The following is a 21,280-nucleotide window of genomic DNA, read 5'->3' on the forward strand; positions in this document are numbered from 1 at the left end:
TGCGCAGCAGAGACGATGAGGGATTCTGGGAGAATCTGAGTGGAGCTGGGTGATAAAAATAATACTAATTTTTTTATTTTATTTTTTTTTGAGAGTCTAATCTCTTCTTGACTCTACCTCCCGACATATTTTACAATCCCTGAAAAAAATACACAAGAACTGCAGCTGTCAATCATCATTAAACGTGATGTAAAGCCTCGTTTTTAACCTCGTATAACTACTGAAAATGAAACTTTTCAGAAAAAACAGGACTTGGATACAAGGCAGCCAAATGATATCTTCAAATCACCACAACAATTGGACGTGAGAAACGTTTCTGCAAGGTGTATTAATTTTGTAAAATTTGACCACAGCCCATCTGGAATGACTGGAAAGCCGGATTTTTTAACCTATACTGCAGCCAGCCACCAGGGGGAGCAGATTTTGTGGAGACCTCACTTTGAGCCGAGAAAGATGACGTCCATTTTTTTTACAGTCTATGGTTTCCACTGACTAAACCAATCAGATCTTGGAAGGTGGAGCTACAACACTGCAGACCATTGATTGGTCGAAAGAATTATCACTTCCTGTGCGACAGCTGCTGCATTTCTCCTGGCGGCACACAGACTTCTCTGAAACAAAGTTTGATTGCACTTTGTAACAAAGAGCAACATGGAAATCACAAAGAAGACAAAATGCTGGATGTCTTCCACCGTTGCTCTTTTATTTTAACAGATACAGCTTTCAGCATCCAGCTTACACTAACCCTAATCCACCACTAGGGGCACGGTTTGCTGTGGAAACGCAAACAGGACCAGGCTTAACCTACCTGTGTGAGTCTGTTTTTTGTTTGTTAATAATTTTATGTTCTAAACAAATGTTATTGTTATAATTATTAAAAAGTGAAAAAAGATAGAAAATACATTCTTTAAGTTGACATTTCTTCACATTTTCTGAAGCAGTCTGCTGGTCTTCAAAGGGGGTCCCCTGCCAGAAGCAAACGATGTTTGGGGGCCTTGGCACCCCTGGCTTAGAGGATCCTAAGAGTCAAACATTACCTTAAAGAATAATTGACATGCTTTTTACAATTTATACTCTCTCAGTTTTACGTTATTTACAGCTAAAACAGTCTCTATTTTCTCCAACCAGCAAAGTGAGAAATGAAGACAATGCACAAAAGCTAAAAACTGAGTCATTTTTCAATCAGACAACCTCACGCCTTAGAGTGAGACATTTTTAGCCTGATGACATCACTATGACATCATCAGCTTTTTATTCTTGCCCACGGCAGCACACACACGCTGTTCTGTCTGCGTGTTTCAGTGCGTAGACAGTCGGTCTGCTCGCCTGAAGAGATGCTGCTGTGATCTGCAGCCTCTGTTACTATGGAAACTGACACTTTATCCCATACACACACACATAAACACACACACACTCTGTCTCTCTCATACACACCTGTGATAGTGATTACATTAGACGCCTAGCAGACCTCGTGAGTGTGTGAGATCAAAGAAAAGACAAAGGGAAGATGACAGAAAGAGGAGAGGGAGGAGGAGAGGAGACAAAGAGAAGGAGGAAGGAAGGAAAGAAGGGAGGAAAGGAGACATCAAGGTGAGAACAAAGGAATTCAGTAGCGAGTGAGAGATGAGAAGAGCAGGAAACCAAGGGATTTGTAAAAGAAGAAATGGAGGAGATAACCGTGTGAAGACATTTCTGAACATTTATGACGACCCTTTCATTTTATGATTATGTTATTAAGTCCATGAAGACTCCTCAGCCAGTTCAAAACGTCCTGACTGGGACTGGGAGGAGCAAGCATGCCCACAAAATCTAGGCTAAAAATCTTTCATCTGATGCACAGAGCTCTTTATCATAACACAACATCCAGTCTTGTAGATCTCTGTCTTCTTTGTCCGTTTCTTGTCATTTTTTTCATCATCTTTGTATTTGGAGTCGATCATTACTTTGTATGGCTCATTTGTTGGTCATGGACACTAAACTTTTTGTGTCTTCAGTGATATTTTTACTATTTTTGCTCCTGTGTTTGTCTGGAGATCCTACATGTAACCATGTCTGCATTGTTTACATGTAAGATCAGCTGTTAGTAGCCTGTAGCATGTCAATGCTAACTGGTGCTAGGCCTGATGTTTCCCCACAAGGTGAGGAGAAGGAGGTGAGGACGACGTGCTGGTTCTCAGGTGTGAGCTAAGAAGCGACGACATGGACCTGTCCCTCCATCCATCGTTATTGGGAACATAAGATCTATCTCCAATAAGATGGAGGAGCTAGCCGTGCTAACCCAGCAACAGAGGGAATACCAGAAGGCAGAGTAGCATCATGGTATTCACAGACATGGCTAACAGAGCTAACACCAGACACCAGCGCCACATTGGAAGAGCTTCACCTGCTGTGAGCAGACAGGATCCAGGAGACAGAGACTGAACAGACTGCTGAAGAAGCTCAGTCCTGGACCCTGTGGAGGTGGAGGCTGGCTGACTGGACAATGATGGACAAGCTGTATCCTTATGTCTCATTAAAGTTATTAACCATAGATCTCTCTGGGAGTCCCCAGCTCTCACAACACTCCCATAAAACTGCAGCTGGCTACGCTGAAAAATTTCATTTTTGTGGTTAATATCTCTACATCTTAAGTAGTTCTTCTGTTTTTCACAAAATAGTAATCAAAACTCAATTTATCTGTAAAATAACACCCTGGATGATTTTTTAAGTATTGTGCCAATAATGACATTCTGTGTTTATTTCTCAGTTTTTAACGGAAAAATTCTGTTTTTTTCTTTTCTGCTCTCTTAAATCACAGTCAAATTGATGTTAAATGTCAATAATTATCAAAATAATCACCACACTTGTAGCTTGTTTTATAAGGGTTTATGTCCATACTAACAATCTGATGCTTTTAACTGGAATTTGCATGCAAGTCTTATCAGTTTTATGAACTACATGCAGCTGCACCCTGTTTCCTCCTCACCCATGGTTGCAATAATGGATACACTCTAACAATAAACTGTTCTTTATTTAGTGACAGATTTTTAAAAACAAATAACCTCCAAACAGAACAAACTGCTCCTCTCCTGGAAACACTTTCCTTTTATGCATCACTGGTCACTTTGTCTGCCATCAGTTTTCCAATAATTTCACAGCAAAGTAATTTGTGTTGTGACAGTGCTTGTAACCGTGAGTGAGGAGGGGATGCTGTAGATATGAGACCCTGCTGTGCATTGAAATGGTGCGCAGTGGTCAAAGCCTGTCTGTGCTCCATGGCATGGACCGGCTGTCTGTGCTTCACAGCACAGACCATGCATCCAGTGATTTTTACAGAGTGTTTGGTTTTAATAAACAAGATGTGTTGATGGGCTTTGTCACGTTGGTCAATTATAAAACGTAGTATAATACAGATTATACAGCAGGTCCACGCAGTGTTGCACAGACAGCCTGTCAGCAGGGTCTTATATCCACTGTGTTCCCTCCTCACTCACGGTTACAAAACACTGTCACAGCATAAATTACTTTGCTGTAAAATAACAGTATTTTTCTGTAGAACACTACATTTAAGGTGTTTGATTATAATAATTTAGGAAAAATGTGTTAAATAAGGATATTTTTCAGCAGAACTCACTTGCACTTCATTTGAAATTGGATGTTTCACTTCTAAGGTTTTTGTTTGGCAGTTGTAGCTGCCAGTCATTTTTTTTTTCCTTACAGTGAATGTGGGGCCTCCTCCATGACTGATGGCCCTGGTCAGTGTGGTAATGACTGGGTTTTTCAACAGGACAACACACGCCTGACAAAGCAATTCTCCCAGAACCTCCATCCTGCGTGTTCCTCCTGATCTAAATCTCATTGAGAACATTTGGGAACAGATGGAGAGAGGAGTTTACAAAATGAAAAACACAGACGCAGAGTCTCTTCAGTACATACAGGATTCTTTATTGAATGAAGCAAAATAATGAAGAGAATTTCAATCCCCTTTTATGAAAATAAATAAATCATTTTCTTTGTCTCACAGAAGCCCAGAACACCACCTGCAGCTGATTTCATCTTCTGTTGTCGTTTACGATTTCTGTTTTCCAAACCAGGAGATTTTAGTTTCCTGCCGACAGAGTTCATTCAGCTGCGAGTGAAAGAATAAAAACATGAGACGCTCCGATCCATTTTGGCACGGGAATAAATGCTCCAGAGAGAAGAAGAAGAAGAGAGACAGAAGCCGAGGGGTTAAATTAGAATCAGCAGTGCATTTGGTTCATGTAGGGACGCCTGATGTTGATGTTTTACTCCCAAAAAATCCCTTCAGATTACAGAAAAAAAAGAAATCTCAGAGTGCTAGTTAAGCGATGCTGTGATGACTAATTACAGACTTTATTTACCTCATGAAAAACTCACACACGAACCCTCCACCTGCTGCACTGAATCTGAAAAGTATCACGCTTCCTCAGCTAGCTCGCCTCCCATCTGCTTTCAACAGGGAGCGCTAACGATGCTAACGAGCCGTTTCATAAAAACTAAAAGTGTCCTGCAACATTTCAGGTGACGATTACTGAGAAATGATCCTGTGTGTGTGTGTGTGTGTGTGTGTGATGGATGCTGACTGCCGTTACAGTTTACAGTTTACAGTGTCTGTGTGTGTGTGTGTGAGGACGGAGGAATGTGTGTGTTTTCAGCTTCTAGTTTCAGGCTCCACACCAGCACAGGATCCAAACTATGCTGGAGCAACTCTTAACGTTACAGCTGCAGCACAACAAGAGTTCTTGTTCTGCTTTAGATGTTTTCCAACCTTTCTGATCATTTCACACCTCAGCAATCCGATGCATTTTATGTTCCGACACGAACAACGCACAAATCTCTGCTGCAAGTTCGGACACTGAAACCTGCAGGATTGCAACACCTTGCATGTTAGATTCGATGTTTTTCTACGTAACCTTCCTTTATTTCGTCCACATACTTGCTCTAAATTGCAGAACAGAAGCCCGTTGAGGCAACTTGTTGCTCAGAAAGTTGCTGTGATGAAGTGGAGCCCGATGCTGTTGCTGCGCTACAACAAAAAACAGATTTCTGATTCACTGCAGAGTGATTCTGATGCTAGTTAGTGCAAACAAATTAGCATGCATGCTAGTTGAAGTGTTCTTTGCACTATTTTGTTCGTCGTAAACGTGTCGAGTAACGGAAATAAAGAAGTTGGGATTTGTTCCTGCAGAAAAATATGAACATTTTCTTTTAAATTCGAACAAAACAACATCTGAGCAACATTTTTCACACTTAACATCGCCACTTTCTTCCATTCTGTTAAAAAAAGGAAATCCTGCTTATGTTGTCTAAGCTGTAGTGCAGCCACCTACCACCAGATGGAGCCGTTAGCAGCTGCTGTTTTAACTCCTCCACCTTGTTTACTTGCAGACTGTGATCCTGTGCTCAGTTTTGCCTCTTCATGGAGTGTTTCTTACCCTTAGACTTGTGTAGGGTTGGTTGAAATTTGTGAGTAGCCTCGTATTTGCTCATGCTGCATCATGAATGAGCTTCAATCATCAGTAAAAAGAATAACTGACCTAAACGGTTTGTTTCAGGACTTATCTTTGTCAGGAATAAAAGATGACAGAGCTTAAAACATGAACACGTTTATTCTTCTGTTGCTTTAACGTCTAAAACCTGCTGAAGAACTCAGAGACCACGCTGCAGTGTCAGAAACCTGCGCTGTTTGTCTGCAGCACAGCAGCGTGCTTCAAACTCCAGAACGAGTGTTAAAGTGTGTGTTTGTGTGAGTGTGTGTGTGTGTGAATCCAGAAGGGTTGAAGGGGGTTCAAAGGTCAGATAGGTGAGGGTTTGATCCAGATGTTGCAGGTCAGAGGGGGTCAGAGGTCAGCTGATGGCTCTACTGCTGATCCTTGAACGCGTCCAGGTCGAAAGCGGTGTCCAGGAAGCGCCGCAGCTCCATCAGGTGTGCTTTTTTGTTTCCTGTGGCTGGAGCGGCCGCCGGCTCCCTCCCAGCGTACCTGACACACACACACACACACACACACAGAGGTCAAAGGTCACACTCTCCTCATGAACTCCCTGATTGGGCCGTACAGTCATGTGACTCAGCTCTTACCACACAGGTTTGGCTCTCTGGATGGTGGTCCTGATGCGGGGCTTCACGTAGTCATAGTAACCCTGGTTCTTGTGCTCCTCCTGACACCAGACCAGGTCGGCGTTGGGGAAACGGTCGGACTCTGCTTTGACCTGGTCGAACGGGAACGGAGAGAGCTGGGGACGAGGAGAGAGAGGAGAGCAGAGGCAAATCAGGCGTCATTTTTCTCTCCTCATATCTTGAAATGAGACATTTTTTCTGGACTCGTCAGCTGAACATGGGTCAGTCTTCACAGCTGTCTGCATTTGTGTGTGTGTGTGTGTGTGTGTGTGTTTACCTGCTCCATGCGTGCGATGGCCACAGTGTCCTCCATCCCTCTGTTCTTCCTCTCTTTGGTCAGCTCGTAGTAAACCTTCCCCGTGCAGAACACGAGTCTCTTCACTCCTTCAGGATTCGCCCCGGCAGCGCCTCTGTCTGGGATCAGCCTCTGGAAGTGAGTTCCTGCAGAGGACGAGGAAGAGGAGGATGAAGAAGAGCTTCTCCTACATTAGCTCTTCTGCTAACAGGAAGAGGTCAACCAGAGGTCGTACCTGGGAGCATATCGTCGAAGCTGTCTCTGGCCTCAGGGTGACGCAGCAGAGATTTGGGAGTGAAGACGATCAGCTAGAGGCGTGAAGGTAGTGAGGAAGTGAAGGTAAGATGGTTAAAACTCACAAAACAGACGACACATCAACACTTCAGCTGCTTTATGTTCCCAAAGATCCCGGACAGACAGCGTCAAACAGAAAACCTACAACAGTGTATCTCAGTGTGTGTGTGTGTGTGTGTCTCACAGGCTTCCTGAACGGCAGGAGGATCTGTCGTCTGAGGACGTGGAAGTAGTTTGCAGGTGAAGAACAGTTCACCACGATCCAGTTACAGTCGTAGAGCTGACGCACGTCAAAGTCCTCGGTGATGGTCTGAGACAGAGAGGGAGAGTGGATCAGGTCACAGTGTCTGCTTCATGTTTAAACAGGAGACAGGTTTGGAGTGTGTGTGTGTGTGTGTATCTTTGAGAATGTGTGTTACCGGCATCACGTCAGGGTCATCGTTGCACATCTGGAGGAATCTCTCTGGACGAGCTGAAGAATGTTCTGGACCCTGCAGACGTTAAAACAGCCGGTTAAAGCCTCATTCATTCACAGGTATACTGTGAGGTGTGTGTGTGTGTGTGTGTGTGTGTGTGTGTGTGTGTGTACTCCTCACCATGCCCTCCATGCCGTGCGGCAGCAGCAGCACGATGCCGTTCTGTCGGACCCACTTGGCCTGACCAGGGCAGATGAACTGGTCGATGATGCACTGAGCCGTGTTGTGGAAGTCTCCGAACTGAGCCTCCCACAGGATCAGAGCGTTGGGACTCGCCATGGCAAAACCCAGCTCGAATCCTGAACACACACACACACACACACACACACACACACACACACACACACACACACACACACACACACACACACACACAGATCAAAGTTTGACTTTTAGTTTACCATCAGAGATGTTTTCAAAGCTGAAGCTAAAAATGAGCAGCAGGGTTTTTGGACTGACCCAGGACTCCGTACTCGGACAGGGAGCTGTTGCAGACGGTGTACGGCGCCTGGTCTGGAGAGATGTGGTTCATGGGGATACAGATCCGCTTGTCCACGTTCTGGTCGTGGAGGACATGATGACGGTGGCTGAAAGAGGACAAACAGAGTCAGTACCACAGAACACCACATTCTATAACCTAAGGAGTCTACCGTACTCTGTAACTTGTGAGAATAACTCAACAAACTCTGACAAATATCAGACTCCTGGAATACTGGGGGGGGGGGGGGGGGGGGGGGGGGGTTCTAGAATTGCAGGGGAAAAGGAGAGTTCATTTTTGAAAAAAATTCTAGAATTACTAAATAAAAAAAAAGGAGTATGAATTCAAGAATTCTGATGCTGAGTCAAAATTCTAGAATGAAAGAAGAAAAAGAAAAAAAATGAATTCTAGAATTCAGCAACAACAATCAGAAATCAGAATCCAGGGGGATCAAAAGTCATGGAGTATAAGTCAGAGTTCTTGATTAAAAAGTCAAAAATTTTTAAATTAAAAAGTCAGACTTCTAGAATTTAACAAAAATGAAAGTTTTTTTTAACATAAACTACCAAAAAAATATTAGAATTCTGAGGTAAAAACAAGTCTGAATTTTAAAATTCCTTTATAAAAATCATAATCACCAAATTTTAAAGAATGTAAAAAAAGGAAAATAAAAAAAATTCAGACTTCTGGATTTATGAGGGGAGAAAGACAAATTCTAAAATTGTGAAAGAAAGAAAAAAAGAAAAAAGAAAAGAAAGAAAAAAAAAATAAGAAAGAAAGAAAGAAAAAACAAGAAAAGAAAGAAAAAAGAAATAAGAAAGAAAGAGAGAAAAGAAAGAAAAGAAAAATTAGAAAGAAAGAAAAGAAAGAAAGAAAGAGAGAAAAGAAAGAAAAGAAAGAAAAGAAAAATTAGAAAGAAAGAAAAGAAAGAAAAAAAGAAAGAAAGAAAAATAAAAAAACATTAGAATAAGAATAGAGTTACCCCCCCACCCAAAAAAAAGAAATCTAGAATTCTGGGAGAAAACAGTCAGAGCTCTAGAGTTCTTGAAAAGTTGGTAAAGGTTAGAGGTTAAAGGTGAAAGGTTAGAGGTAATCTCTATCATCCCTGAGGGGTAATTTTGTTTACAGCCAGCAGCAAACACACACTGAACATCATGACAAACACTTTACAAAAATACCAAATGGACCAAAAGAAACACTGAGAGCGCTGATTTCTGGATAAATACACTTCCTGTCTACAAACACGCTCACAGACGTCCTCTGTGTCTGCAGCCAAAAACAGAGGACACCAAAGCAAACACACAGGTGTGTGTGAGAGTGATTTACCTGAACGTTCCTCTCTCCACATCCTGTCCTGACAGCCTGATGTGGATTCCTTCTTTCAGCAGAGATCCAAAGGCCATGTACTCTCCCAGAGCCCAGTCCACGGTGCGGTTACGGACCATCTCAGCGCGGCCCTTCAGGATACGACTCAGACCTGAAATCAAAAACCACAATCATCACACGGAGTCTCCTGACAGCTGGATTGGTGTGTGTGAGCAGCTCTGTGCTGAATAAAGAGCATCAGTGGGTAAGTGTCAGACCTCCGTGGATGGTGAAGTCCTCCACAGGTACGGAGGAGGCCACCTGTCCGATCTCGCCCAGGTTCTCCTCAGTCAGACCAGTGGAGGGGCAGCTCATGGACTTTGGCTGACCGTCCAGGGTGAAAAAACCTGAAGATACAACAACAACACAAACTTGTCAGCCACAAAAAATGACCAAGATGCAGTGGAAGTTTGCCTTCATTCTCTGGGCTGTTTGTTCAGAGGGCGACTGACTGAAGCATCTTCACATGTGAGCTCTGAGAGAGGAAACAACTCAGATCATATTTGCTCAGACAGATTCTGATAAGGTCTGTAAATATCAACACTGTCTGATTCTCATCACTCTCTGCTCACTCACTCACTCACCGGGCCATGGGGAGTCCAGCCAGTGCTTGATGTGCAGGATCTTCTCGTCTTTGGAGCGAGCGTACGCCTCCTCACAGATCTTATCGTACTTGGCGATTTCCTCCTACAGATAGAAACCAGACGAGAGATTCAGACTCCACAACAGGAACTCATTTCTCATCATTTCTCATGTCGTATGGCAGAGGATGAGGGCCACCAAAATACTTTTTGGTTTCTCGCTTTGTTTACTGTGAGCCAGAGTTTTGATTTTTTTTTAATCTGAGTTGTAAAACATTAACATCACAGTCAGAATTCTGAGGAAAAATAAGTTTAAGTTCTGTGATTCTGGAATAAAAGGGCAAAATTCAAAGTTAACAAAGTTCTAAGGGGGGGGGGGGGGGGGTTAGGAATTTTAAAAAGAAACTCAGAATTCTAGAATTCTGTGTGTGGGACAGGGAGAGTCGGAATTCTAGAAGGGAATAGACTGAATTAGGTGTTCTAGAAAAAAAATGGGGCCAATTTAAAAAAAAATTCTGAGGGGGGAAAAGTGCAGAATTCTAGAATTGTGTACAAATACAAACTATACAAACTTCTCTCTAGAATCCTAGGGGTGGGTGGGGTGCGTGTGTAAGTGTCATGACTCTAGAATTCTCCCAAAACACAACTGGTTTCTCGAATTCTTTTAAAGGACAGTAAGAGTTTTAGAGGAGGAAAATTTAATTTGGGAGTTGGGTAAAAGCAGATAAAGGACAGAATTCTGAAATTCTGAAAACTAACATCAACAAAAACGGGAAAACAAAAACACAACCGACTCTAGAATTTCAGGAAAAGTAAGTCAGAACTCTGGAATTGGGAGGGGGAACAGCTAATTCTCGTAGTCTTGAAAAACAAAAAACAAAAACAAATAAAAAAGACAGATGGACAGACACAAAGAGAGAGAATTCTAGAATAAAATATAAGAATTCTAGAATTCTGGAATAAAGGATCAGAGTTCTAGAATTGTTAAAGTGAGGGTAGTCAAAATGCTATATCTGGAACAAAAAATGCATTTGAGAGTGCCAAGGGAAAGAAAAAGAAAGCCAGAAATCTGGAACTTCTTGAACTTTTTGTGGGTGTATTTGAGAATATGTGTCTGTGTGGGTGGGTTAAATCCGAGAATTTTAGGGGAAAAAGGACATAATTCTATAATTCTGTAAAAGAAAAAAGTAAACAAAACAAAATTCTTCTTTTCTGACTTAACATCAAAATTTAAAAAAGTCTGTTTTTTTACTGCCCATAACCCCTTCAACTTTTTTTTCAGTGACCCTTATCTCTTTCCTTACGTTGAAAAAGTCCTGTCTGACACGGAACAAAAAACAAAAACAAAAAACAAAAAGGCACAAAAACAACATTTCTAAACTAGAGGAAACTTGTGAATACGATGGTTGAAAATAAATGTGAGGTGTTGAACACATGTAAGGAGTTAAATGCATGTGAAGCAGTTTCCTGTTACGAGTGATCTCTTTAACATCACGGAGCGGGACATGTCGCCCTCTAGAGGACAAGCCTGTCACAGCACTGAGGTCATGTCTTCATGTTTTTACCTCGTACTCCTGCCTGCTCACGGCTCCCTCTGCGATCAGCTTCTCTGCGTATTTCAGCAGAACCGGCTTCTGCTTCTTGATCTGTTTGTACATCAGCGGCTGCGTGAACATCGGCTCGTCCATCTCGTTGTGTCCCATACGACGGTAACACACCTACACACACACAAACACACACCTTATGGTCAAAACACATCCAGCAGTTCTCCAACAGGAGCAGTTACAGTCGAGAGTTTTTAAAGAGATGTCAGAGGTGAGGCAGACTGACCAGGTCGACCACCACGTCTTTGTGGAACGTGGCTCTCCACTCGGCGGCCACCTTGCACACATAAATGACGGCTTCAGGGTCATCAGCATTGACGTGGAAAATGGGAGCGTTGACGACTCGAGCCACGTCAGTCGGGTACGGAGATGAGCGAGCCATACGGGGGTCTGTGGTGAATCCGATCTGGGGGTACAACAGAAGTTCTGGGTTAGAGGAAACATGTGACTGTCCACTTCCCAGACCTCCGGGTTTCCACGTCCACTAGAAAAACCAAACCACGCATGTTGGTGTGCGTTACCTGGTTGTTGACCACGACGTGCACGGTGCCGTGTGTGGTGTAAGACGGCAAGTCAGCGAGATGGAAGGTCTCGTAGACGACGCCCTGTCCTGCAAACGCTGCGTCTCCGTGGAGCAGGATGGACATCACCTGAACGCAGAAACACGCCACGTTCGGTAAAAACAATCAAGACGGGGAGAAGACAGAAGTATTCCTCCACGTTAAAAGAACAACAGATCCTGTCTCTACGTCTCACCCGGTTTCCGTCGTTGTCCCCGCAGTAGAACTGCTCGGCCTTGGTCTTCCCCTGCACCACGGGGTCCACGGCCTCCAGGTGAGATGGGTTGGCCACCAAAGACAGAGTGATGTTCCTGTCAGTCACACGGTTGATGCGACGATGGTACATCCCCAGATGGTACTTCACATCCCCGGAGCCCTGAAGAGGAAGAGGAGGACACGCAGAGGTCAGAGCTTGGGGGACATGCATCATGATTTCATCTCGTTAACCCTCTCCTGTCCGGACAGATCTAACGACGTCAGTCAGCTGATTGGATACCTCGTCAGCAGCTTCCAGCTTGGAGTCAAACTGACAGAAGATCTGCTCCAGCTCTTTACGGATCACGTTGGCCAAAACATTCAGACGACCCCTGAAACAGAGACGGAGGTTAACATCAAGATGAACACATGAGTCATGATATTGGTATCGGCTGATGTTGGTCATTTTTTTGACATATCGGTATCCGCCGATATTTACTCATTAGCTGCCGGCCATTTTCAGCGCATCTTAAACGATCTTTCAAGACCCAAATAATGTTTTCTCTGACTATGTAAACATCAAAACTACCTAAGAAGAGTGGACTCTCTTCTTTTATGTCTCTTTTCCTGTTTTTGATCCAAAAAAAACGACAAAGTGCACTGCATATTTCATCACGTTCATCCCGGGCGCTCCATCCTTTGATCCTCTCCATGATCTCCATCATCTTTTCTTACAATTCCGCCACTTTTTTTTCTCTGAACTACCGCGACACATCATCTGTGTCGAGATTATTTTTTTATATATATATTTTTTTTACCCAGATCAATTTTGGTAAATATTGGTTATCGGCTATAACAGCAAAATTAATTTTCATATCGGAATTGGCCAAAATTTTCATATCGGTGCATCCCTATTCATAAAATTTCAATAAACAGTAACAGATCATTATGATCAAAGTCACTCTGATGTTAAGTCCAGACTAAAACACAAACAACTCTCTCAGTTTATGATTAAATAAATAAATAAATAAATTTGAAAAATAAAACAAACAACTGTCAGGGTTTAAGTACTTTTTAAAAATAAACTGAAGTGGTCCTTGGTTCATTCATGTGGTCTGAACAGGACCTGACTAAGCGGCAACCTCTGGTCTAAGACCATGAGACAATGCTGAAGTGCTAAAATCTGCTGTTTCTGAAGTGTCTCCTTGAGGCTGGCTCTGGAAGAACAGGAAGTCACCAACACACCAAGCCAAAAAAAGCTGTACTTAAAGCAGAAATTAACCTATTTACAGCCTGGTTCAAAAAATGTCTCCTGTCTGAGTCGCTAATTTTACTAGCGGCACCCACTGTATGGGGGCAATTTTTTTTCTAACTTGGCCGTTCAGAGGATATTAAGATCCCAAGCTCGCCCCAAAAAAAGACACAAGCTCAGGTCACATGACCGAGTGGCGCCCTATAGCTGTACGCGAAGCCCTTGCCACTTCCAGAATGGCTGCTATAGCCAATCTGCTTCACTTTCCATTTCAGGAGCAGACAGGTGAAGGCGGGGAGACTACGTCCATGTTTTAAACAGTCTATGGACCTGACGAACATTCTCCGTGGTGTCAATTGGGCAATGTAGCGCCAACTACTGGCAAGGAGGACATACTCAACGTTTTGACATGACTCAGATTCAGGATTTTTTTTTGTCTTGAGTATCTGCCGCTGGTATTGGCAGTCTTCAGGAGTACCGATACCTTGAAAAAAGGCTGGTATTGGCCCGATACCTGATACCGGTACCTACCCATCCCTAGTTGTGACATATCATATAGTATTTTGTAGTAATGTATTGTATTGTTTCATGTCATATTGTATCAAATCGTATAGTGTTGTGTTGTATTTTATGGGGTTGTTTCATTTTGCATTGTATCCTTGTCCAGACTTTCCAACCCTGCTGTGTACACTGTAAGAAAATAAGCATGTTTTTAGAAACTAAGGCTGCAACAGTTCTGATTTTACCTCCATTTAAAAAACAACTTTTAATCAAACTTCATCTGTTCTTATATTTATTTTCCCCTATATTTCTCTCGAACTAAATAGGTATCTTATTTTTCTTTACAAATCTATTAATTAAATGACTTTTCTTTGTTATGTCAGATTAACGCTAAACGCTCTTGAACCAGAAGTTTCCGTCTGTCTCTCTGTTACCTGTGAGGCATGCCCATGATGACGTTCTCCACGCCGTTCGCAGACGAAACATCAATGACAGTTTTCAAAGCCGGGATCAGAGACTCGCAGCCCTCCAGACCAAAACGCTTCTCAGCAGACCACTTCTTCTGCAGAAACTCCTCAAACCTTCACACACACGATAAACCGTGTCAGAACAACCAGAGACTCATCACGCTTTGGGAACAGGTGAACAGGTGGGTGGAGGAGTGCCGTCACCTGGTGGAGCGGACCATGCGGGCCAGCAGGGTCCTCTTCTCCTCCAGGGTGAACTGCATCACTCCTGGAGTCTCAAACTTCTGCCTGATCCACTGACACTGCTCCAGGTCGTTGATGAACATGAACTCCACACCGATGTGCTGGCAGTACGCCATCTGACGGAGGACACAGGTGAGGTCAGGTAAAGCAGGAAGCAGAACAGGAAGTTGTGTAAGCTGCATGTCTGTGTGTGTGTTTACCTCCAACCGGCGTATGATCTCTTTCAGCGGCAGGGCGCTCTCCGAGCCACCGATGAAGGTGGTGGTGGGCAGCCGGAACACCTTGTCCAGGTCGGACTCATCCAGACCGTAGAAGCCTACATGTCCCATGATGCACCACAGCGCAGGAGAGCAGAGGAGGGAGGAAGGGGGAGAGGAGGAAAAGAGGGAAGGAGGTGAGAAAAGGTTGCAGGACAGAGAGAGTTGGCGACAGAGAGACGGACACAAACAGGCGGAGGACAAATGAAAACATGCATACACAGGTTAGTGATGGATGCATGAACACATGAATAACATTAACACAGCATGACGGACATTTAACCACAGACAGGTCACAGACGGGTGACAGAAACATGCAGACAGATGAGGAAAGAGAGGAGAGACAGCAGCGAGAAGCAGAGATTTAGTTCATCGAGGAAGAAGAGTGAGCAGCGGCAGGACGGAGTGAGGAAGAGATCGGGGTTCAGTCGAGTGAAAGAAAATAAAAGTACAAAGAGACATCGTTAGTTTCATCAGCATGAGCCCATCAGCAGCTTCACACATCAAAACACAGAAACAACAAAGCTCAGTCTGCTGATATCTCTCACTAACACACAGCAGCACATGTAGATGTTCCTCCGCTGCAGAAAATAGTCCCTCAACAGGTGGTTTATTAAATCAAAAACTCTCTTCGATGAGGAGTGGAGCTGGAAAATGTTGAAGATGATCAGAAACAGACAGAATAACAGCAGACTGAGCCTTTTACAGATGACATTACTCTCAATGTCAAAGTTTGAGTTTCCACCCAAGATGGAAAACAGGAAGCAGTTTGTGCCGCTTGTTACGTCGTCATTACGATAAGAGTTTCTCAAAGGGACGGGGTCAGAGGACCTCTCTAGAAACATATCTGTAGAAATGACTGGTTTACCTCAACATATGTGAACGTGAGCTCAGCTGTGTTTACCAAATTAAGAAAATCTTTACGTGGACTGAAGAGTCCTCATTTAGACACTTGTGTCAATGTTGGTATCAGATCCAAGAAAGTCTGGTTTCAAAATAAAAACTGTTCCCCAAACCAAAGCCTATTTATAACATAGGGATGCACCTAGGGCTGGGCAAAAATACAAAATCCAGACTGACTGAACCTTCTACCTTGATTTCAGATAATTCATGATTATCCCGCTCTCAGCTCAGTTTATTTATTGTAAATATCTGCTTTATGCTGGCACTCTGTTTTCAGGCTCCACTTTTTGGTCAAAGCCATCCTGATTGTAGCCAAAGCATGTCCAATCAAATTTCTGACTCCTCAGTAAAGACAGTCACTATTGGCTGTAAATCACTAAATGACGCCATTGCCTTATTTGCATAATAAGCCATTTGCATGTAACTGTCATAGATGTTGTAGAAGAGAGGAATAACATTGTAGGAGAGACAGAAAGTGTGCTACAAATGAACTTTGTTCTGTTAAATTTTGTATTTTTTAATCTTACACTAAATATAATATGTTTAAATTAGTGCTGTCAGGCGGTTAAAAAAAATAATCTAATTAATTACAGGATTTGTAATTAATTAATCTAATTAATCACATTTTAATCTCATATCTGCTTAAGGTCCCAAAATAAAGAATTTGAATTCCAGGACAATAAAATTACATTAAAAGACATTAAAAAACATTTGAAAATAAGGTGGGAATATATACAACACATTTTTAGGTACCCTGAGGCATAAGGAACACATGAAAAAAGTTCTATGGTTCTATCTTTACAAAATCTACACAGTCCTGCACCTAAGATAAGCTGATTTGATTTTTAGGACGTTTTTTTGCTTCTGTCACATTTTTACTCGATGTTGACTCGATTTTCACTGCAATATGAACTTCTATACTTCTATGAGGTCAGGAGAACCAGGGCTAAAGGCTAAAAACTGTGAGGAACTATGTACAAAACACTTAATTCAAGTCTTGGATCAAAGAAAAGTGAAGTATTCTCAGTTTAACATGCTCTGAACACACAAACTGTTGCTCATTGGTGCAGAGCAGCCCCAAGCTGAAACATGACACCAGGAAGATGGAAGGAAATTTTCTAAGAATTCTTTGAATTTAAATACAAGACATTTTTTGATCATTCAGGGCTTGTTTAATGCAGTAAAGAGTTTAAAATTACCTGTTTTTTACAGAATTGAGCAAACGGTTGATTTTCTGTACATTTTCAAAAAGGACGTGTGAATAAACGCGATGTGGACGGCAGTCCCCTTAACAGCGCTCTCTCTTCCCCCGGGTTCAAAGCATGTTGCTCGGTGTGATACATTCAGGGACCATCGGAAATTTGAAAATCTGACGAGAACACCACTTTTTCCATGTAGGACAAACGGTTTGTAAATGCTAGACATTTGGAAATAAGTACGTCTTGGAACGCCTCGCGGGTTTGGGATCCAGATTAATCTGCGTTAATTTTTATGACGGGTTAATTTGCGTTGTAATTAATTAATCTAATTAACGCGTTAAAATGACAGCCCTAGTTTAAATCAATTAAAATATTGAATTCAAATATAATATATTTTACTTTCTATATATCCATTTTATTTTTATCATTAATATTACTGATATAATTTTTCATTTTATTTTGTTAACTTATCACAAATTTTTATATTGATTTATATTGAATTTGTTTGTTTATGAGTGCAATTTTATTTCATCCATGTATGTACACGAGGTCCTCGACTCACAAGGTTCTCGACTTACGTCATTGCAACTTTACGGTGCCAATAAATATATGTATGTAAGAAAATAGAGAAGGTTTCGAAGTTGTGCTGCTCTGTTCGCAAGCTTCTACAACGCATACTAGTTTTTGACGCATACGAATACACAGCTACGCGGTCATCAGCATCATCTACTTTGTCTCGAGTCGCGTCATAGTGTAGATTGTGTTTGTGCTCCGTAATTTTAGAATAGAGAAGAGTAGAGAAGGATCTGTTTTCCCATGAATATGAAGTATAATACGTGTATTTGGATAGTTATTAGGAGATTTAGGGGGTATTTAGGGTTACGACACGTCGTAGAAACAGAACTCGTTCTCGAGGACCACCTGTATATGTGTAACTCTAGCGCCGGGGGGAATAGAAAGAGCGTGGGAGAGCAAAAGTGACCCCAAAGAGACAAGCATATGTGTGATTAATTTACAAGCAGTGGCCTGTTCTGGCTGCAGCTGGGAGGGGCAGCTTCGTGATTTGTCCGTCTGTGAGTGTTTTGGATAGAGGGGCTCAGCAATCAAGCCTCACTGAGAAGAGTATGATCAATGCGTGCTTTCACATCAGAGTCTCCAAACTTCAGAAAAGTTGCTTTATCTGTTGCCTTTTTTCGACAAACAGCGTTAGCGCCGTGCATTGTGGGAAACAGTATGCCAGGTAGACTGGTCCGTTGCATACTGAGAAATTTTCCTGGATCAGTAGGACATCTGGGGATTTTTGGCATACTGCAGATTTTGCGAGTTTTGCAAATTTAGCAAAAATAGTAGGCACTGCTAGTGTTGTATGTGGTTTGGAAAACAGCCAGTGTCATGTGGCTACTTTTTCTTCTTCTTCTGCTTGTTTTCTGGCAGCCTTCACACTTTGAGACAGTAACCAGTAGTGTATTTTAAGGGGATGGCGTGTTAGTAGAGACAGGTTAACGAGGGGGTACGACCAAAATAACTAACATGGCAGTTTAAGTCAGTTAGAAGCTCAAAATGACAGTTTTGATTATTTTTCAATTAACTGCCCAGCCCTGGATGCACTAATCCATCTTTTTATGACCTGATACCAACACTGATACCTTGGGTTTGTTACCGTGCGATACAAGAACCGTGCTGCTTAATAAGACGTTATCTGTCTGTGCTTGTTTACATCCAGGTAGTGGGCTTTGTTGTTACTGATCTGATACCAGTGTTAATTTAACGTTCTCTATTCCTCGCAACAAGGTGAATACCAACTAACATCACTGAGATTTAAGACCTCCTGTGTAACATTTCTCAGTCAAAGCTTCTTTCATGCACTGATTCTTTATCCGACATCATCCGCAGTCTACAAATATGTCCCCCGACCTCTGCTGACACCTGAGCATCAGCAGGCGTCTCCTGGAAGACAACACAGAGGGTAAAATGTCCAAAACCTGAGGGGAGAAGTGACATCAGGTCTCCAGGTTGGTTATTGACAATCAAAGCCGGGGGTTCACTGCGATGTGAGCAGCAATGTGTTAATGAGAGCCGTGATGAGAGCATGAAAAGTGACATGTCGGGGGAGGATTATGAGGATTAATCGATTATTCTGCGAATTCAAACCGATTATGGCACGGTAAGGGGAACGTGTGTTATGAAACAGAGAGAGAAGAAGACAGAAGTGTGTGTGCGTGTGTGAAGAAAATAGTCCCTCACTTTAATCAGCCAATCAGAGGGCTTCACAGGCACCAGCATCAGCCAATCAGAGCACTAACGTAGGTTATAAATCTCTGATGATCTGAGCAAGTAGGAGACCAAACAGCCACAAACCAAACAACCTCTGACAGCCAAGCCGACCAATCAGGACACAGAGCCTCTCTAAAGACAGCAGGCGGACAAATGACTGCTCAGCATCTTCATCACCCTCCTCCTCCCCCTCCTCAGAGCAGGGAGAGGAAGGAGAGGAAACACAAAACGAGACGACACTCCTCTCCTCGGCCCACAGACGGCAGCCAGGACGTTTTTAAAAAAGATCCACAGAGACAAAACGGACAAGTTTCAGATCTTTACCGGTCTGTGGGGTGTCCACACTAAACTGTGAGTGGACGTCTGACTCTGAAACACAAAACCTGAGAGTTCAGATGGAGAAAGGAGAAAACACAGGCGTGTTTCAACGACAAAGAGAGGAAACTGTTTATTAGCTTTGTGGAGACATTTGACAGCTGCTTTACGAGGGTTTGAAAAGTGTTTGAGAGTTTATCAAGTGTTCAGACCAGGAGTGAAGAGAATTTCCTGTAATTTAAAAAGAGATTTAAAGCGACAATGCTGGATTTTCACACTAAAGGTGGGTGAGGTTTTAAAGTGCTTTAAATCATCGCGAGACTTGCTGAAATAAGGGGATATCATTCAAGGATCTCCTTACTGGGCCTCAAACACCAAGATCTGCCTATAGCTCCGCCCCCAACAGACCTCAAGAAGGCTGGCCAATCAGAGTGAAGGGGGTTTGTGACATCAGAGACATTAGCAAAAACAAAGTATCACAGACAGAGGCTGGAATAAGGGTTTTCTAAAACACCAGAGAGGGAAAATATTTTTTTCGTGGGCTGTAAATCATGTGACGCTACTACTGAAAAAAATACACCACCCCCTCTTAAAACCCATAACGTCGTTATTAGTAGGGGTGAAATTATTCTTCCGAGTTTCAATAAAGGTTGATTGATTAGCTTTCAAGAATTTTCATAATCCTCTTCTGGTCTGAACACTTTGTAACATCCATTTTAGGATCAGCTAGCGCTCCTGATATCTTCTTGTTCTTCAGTTTTTAGAAACTTGCTGCTGTAGAAGAGGACACTAAAACCGCAGAGAAGCCCCAAAACATCGGAGCAAAGCAGCAAACAGAGAGGAGCTGAAAGAAGGTTAAAGAGGGACAAGAATGAACGTACTGTAACTCAGCTGCTGCAGAAGCTAACACTGCTAGCTAAAACAGTTTCTATCTGTGATGAATCTTATTCCTGGTTTCTTAACCCAAAAAATAAAAAATTTAGACCCCAAATATCTGGGTCAAATTCCAAATCTGGTGAAAAAAAAATCATTGATTTCAAGAAAATAATCTGAAATCACCACAGACAGAAAAACTGTAAAGTTACAACATGACATGAGGAGATTATTTTCAACACCTGGCCCCAGAGTGAGTGACTTTTCTTTAAAATTCAGGGAAGATGCACAAAGAGGGTCTCTTTATTTCATTTCCATCACTATCATCCTCTTTATTTTGATCACTGTGAATATTATCTTAAACATTTGAGCTTTCTCTCTCTGGCCTGATTGATGGTCGTCTATTCTGTCATCTTCTTTTCCGTCAAAGCACTCATTCTATTCAAATTTAAGCTACATAAGTGAAGTCAATATATAGATACAGGGATAAAATATATTCTTAACTTTGCATTGGAAATGGAAAAACTAAAAACTAAAAATTAAAAACATAAAAAATAAAAATAAAAACATAAAATTGAATAAAACAAATAAAATTAAAAATATATATAAAATTAAATAAATAAATAAATAAAATTGAATTTAAAAAATAATAATTTTAAAATAAATAAATAAATGAAATTAAATATATAAAAAATAATTAATTAAAAAAAATAATTAAATTTAATTAAAACTATGAATAAAATTAAAAATAAAATAAAATGAAATAAAAAGGAAGAATAATAATATTTACTCTTTTCTCAAGAAAGGGTTTTAGTTCGTTCTGATTTTCTTTTGTTGATATTATTTTGCACTTTAGTTGGTGGTTGTTTTGTTACCTTTATTCTGCAAAAAAAATGAGTAATGCAAAGCTAAAGCCATGCTAGCCGACAGTATTTTTGGTTTTGCCTGATCAAGGCCTAATGCATAACCAGCCATTAGTGGAGGAAAACAGACCGTTTGTTAACAGCCCAAATTAGGCATTTAGTTTAAT

General features: G+C 41.9%; 1 protein-coding gene across 2 annotated transcripts in view; it reads right to left on the reverse strand.

Annotated features, from left to right (window-relative positions):
* Positions 1-4,738: 4,738 nt before the first annotated feature.
* Positions 4,739-21,280, reverse strand: part of LOC141790089 (2-oxoglutarate dehydrogenase complex component E1) — a 38,684-nt gene continuing 22,142 nt past the window's right edge. For both annotated transcript variants that reach the window (XM_074669724.1, XM_074669726.1), the window contains exons 5-23: positions 14,630-14,745; positions 14,391-14,545; positions 14,154-14,300; positions 12,268-12,358; positions 11,968-12,147; positions 11,733-11,861; positions 11,438-11,617; positions 11,173-11,325; positions 9,611-9,713; positions 9,245-9,373; positions 8,988-9,138; positions 7,643-7,770; positions 7,304-7,482; positions 7,127-7,198; positions 6,892-7,017; positions 6,649-6,721; positions 6,396-6,559; positions 6,080-6,234; positions 4,739-5,981 (exon numbers count right to left, since the gene is read on the reverse strand). In XM_074669724.1, coding sequence (XP_074525825.1) covers positions 5,861-5,981; positions 6,080-6,234; positions 6,396-6,559; positions 6,649-6,721; positions 6,892-7,017; positions 7,127-7,198; positions 7,304-7,482; positions 7,643-7,770; positions 8,988-9,138; positions 9,245-9,373; positions 9,611-9,713; positions 11,173-11,325; positions 11,438-11,617; positions 11,733-11,861; positions 11,968-12,147; positions 12,268-12,358; positions 14,154-14,300; positions 14,391-14,545; positions 14,630-14,745 — 2,552 coding nt within the window. In that variant the 3' untranslated portion in view covers positions 4,739-5,860. The remainder of the gene's footprint in view (positions 5,982-6,079; positions 6,235-6,395; positions 6,560-6,648; positions 6,722-6,891; positions 7,018-7,126; positions 7,199-7,303; positions 7,483-7,642; positions 7,771-8,987; positions 9,139-9,244; positions 9,374-9,610; positions 9,714-11,172; positions 11,326-11,437; positions 11,618-11,732; positions 11,862-11,967; positions 12,148-12,267; positions 12,359-14,153; positions 14,301-14,390; positions 14,546-14,629; positions 14,746-21,280) is intronic.

This window comes from Halichoeres trimaculatus, unplaced genomic scaffold (genome assembly GCF_033239565.1).
Source record: "Halichoeres trimaculatus isolate MK-OKI-2021-1 unplaced genomic scaffold, fHalTri1.1 fHalTri1_scaffold_5, whole genome shotgun sequence".
NCBI classification, from domain to species: domain Eukaryota; kingdom Metazoa; phylum Chordata; class Actinopteri; order Labriformes; family Labridae; genus Halichoeres; species Halichoeres trimaculatus.